Here is a 7,815-nt window from a genome sequence, read left to right as displayed (position 1 = left end):
ATAGAGACGGGGCCGCTTCCGGTCACCGAGGCGGGCGGCTAGAGCGGCGGCGGGCGGCGGGTATGGAGGAGGCTCAGCGGCGAGCCCTGCGGCGGGCGCGGACGCGGCTGGTGGCGGAGTTGCGGGTGGCGCCGCTCTGGGACCCGCTGGAGGAGCGCGGCCTCTTCACCCGGCCCATGGTCGAGGAGCTGCAGGTGGGCTGGGGGCGGTACCCGGGTCCCCTCGGGCCTGCGGGGGGCCCTGTATCCCCTCAGTCCCGAAGACGGGCCCGGGCGGTGGACCCCGTGTCCCCCTCAGGCCCCGTGACAGGCCTAGGAGGGGCCCTGTCCCCACTCAGCCCGGGGAACAGGCTGGGAGGGTCAGCCCCCCTGTCCTCTCGCATCCGAGGGAGGCTCCTGTGTCCCTTCACCCCAGGGCTGGGGGGTGGCTCCGATGTCTCTCGGGCCCGAGGTCCCCCATGTCCCCCTCAGCCCTGGCGATAGGCCCAAGGGAGGCCCCTGTGTCCCCTCACCCCGGGGACAGGCCTGGGGCGTGGCCACCGTGTCCCCCTCAGCCCCAGGGATGGGCCCAAGGGAGGGCCGTGATTCCCCTTAGCCCTGGTGACAGGCCCAAGGGTGGGCGCTGTGTCCCTCACCCTGGTGACAGGCTTGGGGGGCAGCCCTTGTCCCTTCCCACCCCATGCCCTGTGGGTAAGAGGCGTAAGACCCTCCCACCTCCTTGTCCCTTCTTGACCCCTGCCCCATCTGGAGCCAGGCGCAGGGGTTTTCCCTTGGATCCCCATCCCAACCTGGTGACAGGCTTAAGGGACCCCTGTTTCCTCTCTCTGTTACTGCTGACAGGCCTGGAGGTGCCCTACTCTGTCCCACGCACCGGTGACAGTCTGGGGAATGCCTGTTTCTCCTGGGGACAGGCTGGGGGTGCTCCCCGCTCCCTCCAAGCCCTATGGTGGGCTGCAGCTGCCTGTCTCAGCAGAGGCAGCAGGGCTTGGTGGTTGGAGGGGGGTCGGGGCTGGGGTTTGGGTGGCTGCCAGGGGTCTCTGTGACTGCATCTGCTGCGTCTTGGTCTCGTTCACCCCACCCAGAGGTGCTCAACACGCATCCCATGTTTCCCCTCATTGAGCGCCGGTCAGAAGGGCTGGCTGGGCAGAGCACCTTGGCTTGGAGTGAACATACCTTGTCCTGGGCTTTCCCCCCTCCACAGAGTGCTGGCAGCCGAGGAGAGCAAGCCCGGCAGCTGGTCATTGACCTGGAGACTCGAGGGAAACAGGCTTTTCCTATATTCCTCTCGATCCTGCGGGACACCGGGCAGGGCGACCTCGCAGACATGCTGGTCGAAGAGTGCGAAATGCTGCCAGCGCCACCGCAGCCAGTAGACCTGAGGCCCGTTGAGCTGGACTTCCATAGAGATAAACAAAATAAAAGTAAGTGTTGAAGGTATGGTTGTTTTCTGGGCAAAGGGCGGCATGGCAGGTGGCAGCTGGGATCCGTCTTGGTGTGTGTCATGGGTCATAGTCTGCGAAGTCTTGGTTTTTGTTATCCTGGAGCGTGGCTCGTAGAGGTGACTATGTAGAGCTGTTGGGAAAACGTCATGCCTTCCAGCAGAGGAAGCTTTTAAGCTCCAGCTGTGTGCCTGTGGTGTTAAGAGCTTCGTTCTCTCTATTTTTACACGCAGCCTCTGTGGTCCCTTGGTGGAAAGTGAGTTTGCCATGTCCTTGCCATCTTGTGCTCTGCTGAATCTGTGCGCAGATCCGGCTTGTGCGGTTGTAAGGAGAAACTTTAGTCTGTTGAACCATGAAAAGGGGAAAACAGATGCAATGTTATATTGCAGCCTCGCAGCGGCGGGTGGCTGTTGTTTCAGGTCCCAGGGACCCCTGGATCGGTTACTTGTAGCATGAAATCAGAAAGAGGAGCAGGCAAGACCCGACTGTCCTGTGTCATTGCAGATGTGAACTTCCCTGAACGTTTGTCTATCCCGATCCAAGCTGAGAGTGAAAGACCTCGAATGCCTCCTGTGCCTGCCTGGGGTAAGCCATGTCCCAGGCCGCTCCAGAGAGATGGGGTGCCAAACCCTCATCTCCAGCCTGTGGCAGGGTGGGAAGAGGGAATTTGCACATGTCGCCGATGTGCTGTTGGCGACAGGGCAGGACTGGCGTTAGTTCTGGGAGGAAGGGGTGTGATATGTCATTGTGGAGTGCGGAGAGCTAACTCCGTGTCTCTGTTGTGTGTTGTAGGTTCGTCTGTTGACAAGAGGAACTACGATCTGGTTAGTATTTGGTTAGGCCAAAAGCATTCCCTATTAAATAAAGGCTTGTGGATGGCTACCAGGAAATAGCCTTGGGACAGCCGGGTTTTGCTTCTTGTTATCAGAGCAGTCGCTCTGAGGCTGATGCCGATCTAACGGGGCTGGTAAGCTCGGAGGAGCTCCATCGTTAGCCAGCTCCTCCTTAGGATTACCACAGCTATCGCACCAATAACATATCACAGAGCTAAAGGCTGTGCTTAAACAGTTTCCAGCAAGGCAACTGGTAATCTGCTGAGGCGCCAACTTGTGCGTTGTCTGCGAAGGGGTGGTTAGACTTTGTAATCACAGCGTTGGGAAACAGAAGCTGGGAAGACAAATAGGAATGCATGCAGCGCGCTTTGGCGTGCTGGGAGACGCGCAGGGAAGCGAGTGTCTGACGCGGAGTGAATGGTTTGGCTGTGTACACGTGAGGCTCATAGCTGTATTGATGCAGGTATTTGGGTAGTCCTCATAAAACCCCTGCAGTGCTGTCACCGATGGTAAAGCTGCATCTCTGGGAGATTTATCTGCCCATTCTCTTGGCTCCTTGTGTGGGCTGTCATGAGGTTTGATGATGATGCCTAGAAGAACTCCCAGAAACTTCAGCTTGCCATCGGAGATGCTGCAGGTAAAGCTGGTTTTCCTCAAAGGCGGTCTCCGATTTGGCTGGTTGTTTTGTGTTCCCCAGCTGCTGATTACAATGCGCATGTTCAGAGCAGATGCTCTGGCATCCCTAGGCCTGGAGAAATGCAAAAGCTGTGAAACAAGCTACTTTAAGGACTCCCGCTCTCGTTGGTGTTGCGTCCCACCAGATTAGCCATCGAGCACTACGAATACGAGGGTGTTTAATTGCAATGTGTGCCTGCCAGGTTTACCAGCTGAAAGCGGACCCATGCGGGTACTGCCTGATCCTCAACAACGTGAACTTCAGTAGAGGCTCAGATCTGTCGACTCGAGATGGCTCCGACGTGGACTGCAAGAAGCTGGAGAAACGCTTCAAGGCCTTGCGCTTCAATGTCCTGACTCGGCGGAATCTCAAAGCTGAGGTGAGGCCAGCTGCACCCAGCTAAGGCGAGGGACGAGAGGCGAGCTCCCGGAAGGGTAGGAGCGCGTTACAGGACACACCCCCGTGTCAGTGGCACACTGAAAGCCCCAGCCTGTGCTGCACAAAGCAACAAGCAGCCGCTGACACCCTCTTATTGTTGTGCTGCCATTGCAGAAGCAGAAGGGACCTTGCATGCTTTCACCCTTCTGCCTGAACTTTGATTCCTGCTTGTGATTTGTAGGGAAATCGGTGAGGCTGTATTCTTCTGCGATAGCTCTGGCAGCCTCCCTGTTGTGTGCAGCCGGGGCTGTGATCTGCCCATCGGTACAGGCCTCAGCTGTTACTTGAAGCGGCGTCAGGAGTTCAGCCATCCAGAGCGGCCGCTGGAAGTAAACCGAGGTTCTCTGCTCACCCGCCAGCCCCTAATCAGCAGCAGTGCGTTTCCCTGGATAAATTCTGTGGAAGTGTGTTTTGGTTTACGTTGCTGTGTTGTAAAGAACGCAGCGAGGAGAGAAATTTCTGCAATTCAAGCAGCCAATGTTAAATAAAGGCAGAACTGCAGAAACGCTCACTGTCTGCTGATGGGTTTTGCCGCCTGTAGGTGGGGTGCGTGTGATCCTGAGGCAGGGATGGACCACATCCTTCTGAGCAGTGCAGCCGTGACATACTGATAAGAGCAGGGCCTGGCAGCAATCTGTGGCTGAGGTGTGGTTTGAAAAACTCTTACCATGACGTTTTCTGTGTAGGAAATGGTTTCAGAGCTGCAGAAGCTGGCACGGCGGGACCACGGCGCCTTGGACTGCTGCGTCGTGGTGATCCTTTCCCATGGTTGTCAGGTGGGTTCGTCACGCCTCTCCCTTTCCTCATTAGCCAGGTTGCCCACGCGAGAAGGGGTTAATTCCCTGCGCTGTGGTCTCACGCAGGGTGGGGGGGAAACGGTCCGTCACTAGTGATCCGGTGGCCATCCTGCTGTCGCAGGACGTTACAAAGCGTTATGCTCTCGTACCTGGGCGAAAGGAAAGGGGAGCTTCTCCAACGTAGCCTGATCCAGCGTTGCCTGCGGACAAGCGGTCTCCATTTCAGAAGCTGGGGCGTGTAATTCAGAACCGAACGACGGGCAGAGAGCCAAGGGAGGTAGTGCTAACCCTCATACTGTGGTCATTCAGTCCTTCCTGTTTCTTTGGCTCTGTCCGGGGAGATGTGGTTAGTAGTAAAGCCAATTTATCACAAGTCAGAGGCCTCAGAGGACAAGGAGAGGAGAGCAATTGTTAGGAAAACGGTGTATATTGTGTGCCCATTGTCCCAGAGGATAAAGATCCCTGTTGCTGGAGAAGGTGGGATAGGAGTTGGATAATAAGAGGAGTTGGATTTCTGGGTTTTAGCATGCTTCAGATGACTCCTGGGCATCCCCTCAGCCTGGCGTGGTGCGTGTGTTTGCGCGAATGTGAGGAAGCGAGATCTGTTCAGGGAACTTCAGGCTACAAAGCACCCGATCAGAAACGGGCTCCCTCAGAACCGGCCTCACCTTCCGCGTTACTAGCTCCTGGATTTTCCTCTTGCAGACGAGCCATATTCAGTTTCCTGGAGGCATTTACGGAACGGATGGAAATCACATTCCAATAGAAAAGATTGTGAACTATTTCAATGGGTCCAATTGTCCGAGTTTGAGAGGAAAACCCAAACTCTTCTTCATCCAGGCCTGTGGTGGAGGTGAATCTTTGTTTTAGCTCCCAAAGCGAATCAGCTGGTGGGCGTAAGCAGGCTTCGGAGATGGGGTTAGGCTTTGGCTTCTTGTTCCCTTTTTGTTCGTCGCCTCATTCTCCAGCTGTCTTCTCTTACTCCCAGCCACGTGTTCTTACTACTAGCACGGGTTGAGTCTATGGGCTCAGACACGAGCGTCTCGGAGGAGGGCAGTACCGACGTGTGTGCGCTGGAACGGTTTTGCTGCTCGGTAGGGAGACGCGGGACGGAAGGAGGGGAGTAATCGCAGCACAGGGCCCGGCAGCACACGCTCACTGGCTGCTCCAGGTCTTCAGCTGCAAGGTTGGTGGGGAGACACAGACTGAGGGCGTTCGTGTGAATCGCGCGACAGCTCCGACTCAAACGGCGCAGCTGAAGAGCCAAAAAACTTTGTTTCGCTGGAGGGCCTTTATTTTTTTTTTTCTCCTCATCTTTTCATAACGGAGAACGTACGATTGTTGAACGCTTGGGTAAGATGAATTTCCAGGATTGTGTTCTTGCCGCTTTTTGCAGAACAAAGAGATCAAGGCTTTCTAGTGGATTGTGACTCATCTGGCGATGAAGCTCCTGGAGGTTCTTTGCAGTCAGATGCGACTCCTTATCGGGCTCTGGAGGGTAATACGGACGAGCCGGACGCTGTGGCAAGTTTGCCCACGCCCAGCGACATCTTGGTCTCCTACTCGACATTTCCAGGTGTGCAAATCCTTCCTGGGGTACAGGGGAAGTAGCAAAAAGAGTCAGAGCTTCAGAGCCAACGTCAGGGGCAACAGGCTCCCTTGGAGATGGCACCCAGGGAGCAGCAGTAACTCAGTGAGACGAGAATAGAAGGCTGGCTTTAGCAGTAACATTCTCATTCTTCCTCCGAAGGTTTTGTCTCCTGGAGGGAGGTGTCGAGCGGCTCGTGGTACGTGGAGACGCTGGACAGCGTGCTGCAGCAATACGCCCGTTCGGAAGACCTGCTGAACATGTTGCTGCGGGTAAATGTCTTTTTTTTGTTGTTTTGTTTCCTGGTTTGTGTAGTCATTATGAAGGAAATAGAGCTGCCATCAGTCAGGGCACGGAGGCCTACGCTTAAAAAAGGAATGACGATACTGAGCGTTCAGTTTACAGATTGGCTAACTGGAGGTACTGTGGAGAGGTCTAATTAGGAAGAAAGCGTCTGGCGTTAATCTGCCAAAAATGGCTTTGAGGTTTCGCTAATGAGAAATAGTTCTGAAAACACAGGCTTTAATCTACATCGAGGAAGCTGCTAAAACATTGCCTTAGACCAAAGCGTAGCTTGTCCTGTCCTCAAAGTCCGAGACGCGGGGCACCGCCGTAAGGCTGCCGCCATGTGTCCGGGCAGATTGCCCTCTTGAGGGAGACCCACTGGGTCTGCCGTGCCCAGAGATCACCACGGGCGCTCGCTCTCTCTGGGTTTTGCATCTTCTGGAGCTCCTGTGACACCGTGGTAAGTCTTGAGGAACATCTCGCCCTCAGGGAGATGGTGCCAGATGTTTGCGTTCATGTGTCCGGGCAAGTGAGGAGTGCAAAGTGCCGGGAGTGCGGAACCAGTGTGGCTAATAAACAGTTTCCTTTGCATCCCTGTTGATTAGAGAAGACTGCCAAAGCGTGGGACAAGCGTAGATACTTCCAGACACTTTTACTGTTCTCCACGAGTAGCAGAAAAGTCTTGTGGAGGCAGCAGGAGAGATAGGACCTACTCTTTTTTTTTTTTTGTCCTTTTCCTGACATCACGGCACTTCTTTCGGCATGCAGTGGCACAGCAGCTATTGATTTCAAGGGAGTAGCGTGAGTCCTCTCTCTGCCGGTTGGCATTCAAGCGCAAGGAAAGCAACCTTCGGGGAATGACGGGCATGTCTGGCAGAAAATGGCCAGAAAGGGAATTTGCTTTTAAGTGAACACCCAAAGGCAAAGAGAGGGTTGTGGCTTACACTGAGAAGCACCTGCAGGAGGCAGCAGCTGCTGGCTCGGCCGGGGTTTCTTGAAAGGTCATGTTCCTCGACTCCCCTTTGTTTTTGCTGGTGAAAAAGTCTAATTTTAGGAGACCTTCATGCTCTCCCGTCCCACGGCCCCATTCCCCGTCCTTGCCACCGTGCTTCCCGCGAGAGGTCGCGCCCTGATGCACCAGACAGAAAAGCGTCCCGCTCCTCAACAGCTCTCCTTCTGTTCTCAGGTGGCGAACGCCGTCTCTGCCAAGGGGAAGTACAAGCAGATCCCGGGCTGCTTCAACTTTCTCCGTAAAAAATTCTTCTTTGCATGCGAATGACGGGCGGGCTCCGAGGTCCCCGCCAAGCGTGAGTTACCTCCCTGCGGCCGGATGAAATCTGCGCCTGCTGTGACTCGGCGTTGATGCTCCTGGTGGTGTCTGTCTGTCTGTCTGACTTGAGAAATGCAATCTGTGAATGCTGTCCTCGCTGTGAAATAGAACATGGCGACAGGTGCTGCGCTGATGGGAAACGCTAGGGACAGAGCAGGGCTGGGTGAAGGAAGCCCCTTTACTGGGGCACGTGCCGGCCCGGAGCCTCCGCGCTGGCGGAGGAGAGCGCCTCTAGCTCGCCACGCCGTGGCCGTGCTCAGCCTCCCAGGATCGTTTCTCGGTGATTGCGATGTTCGTGTTCTTTGCTGTCTGGAAAACTGATTGATGTAATCAAGGTCTGGTGCTTAAGTGGAATCAAATGGTTTTTGTAATCGATATTTCTTGTTTTCGATAAAACACAACAAGAGAGGAAAAAATCTTCTGTGGCATA

General features: G+C 55.3%; 1 protein-coding gene across 1 annotated transcript; it reads left to right on the top strand.

Annotated features, from left to right (window-relative positions):
- The first annotated feature begins 17 nt into the window (after nt 1-17).
- Nucleotides 18-7,815, top strand: CASP9 (caspase 9). The gene is made up of 10 exons (XM_064470480.1): nt 18-194; nt 1,201-1,420; nt 1,943-2,023; nt 2,231-2,262; nt 3,150-3,326; nt 4,072-4,161; nt 4,888-5,035; nt 5,579-5,758; nt 5,933-6,042; nt 7,242-7,815. The coding sequence occupies exons 1-10, from the start codon at nt 63-65 to the stop codon at nt 7,332-7,334; spliced, it is 1,263 nt and encodes a 420-aa protein (XP_064326550.1). The 5' UTR covers nt 18-62; the 3' UTR covers nt 7,335-7,815.

Source organism: Phalacrocorax carbo, chromosome 20 (assembly GCF_963921805.1).
Source record: "Phalacrocorax carbo chromosome 20, bPhaCar2.1, whole genome shotgun sequence".
Taxonomy (NCBI): Eukaryota; Metazoa; Chordata; class Aves; order Suliformes; family Phalacrocoracidae; genus Phalacrocorax; species Phalacrocorax carbo.
Note: the sequence above shows the minus strand (reverse complement) of the source record. Positions and strands in the feature narration are given on the sequence as shown.

Excerpts from the sequence above, each read along its gene's own strand:
- CASP9 (XM_064470480.1), top strand. The coding sequence starts at position 63 with ATGGAGGAGGCTCAGCGGCGAGCCCTGCGGCGGGCGCGGACGCGGCTG. Across the intron at positions 1,421-1,942 it reads TAGAGATAAACAAAATAAAA|ATGTGAACTTCCCTGAACGT; the intron begins GTAAGTGTTGAA and ends GTGTCATTGCAG. Across the intron at positions 5,036-5,578 it reads CATCCAGGCCTGTGGTGGAG|AACAAAGAGATCAAGGCTTT; the intron begins GTGAATCTTTGT and ends CGCTTTTTGCAG.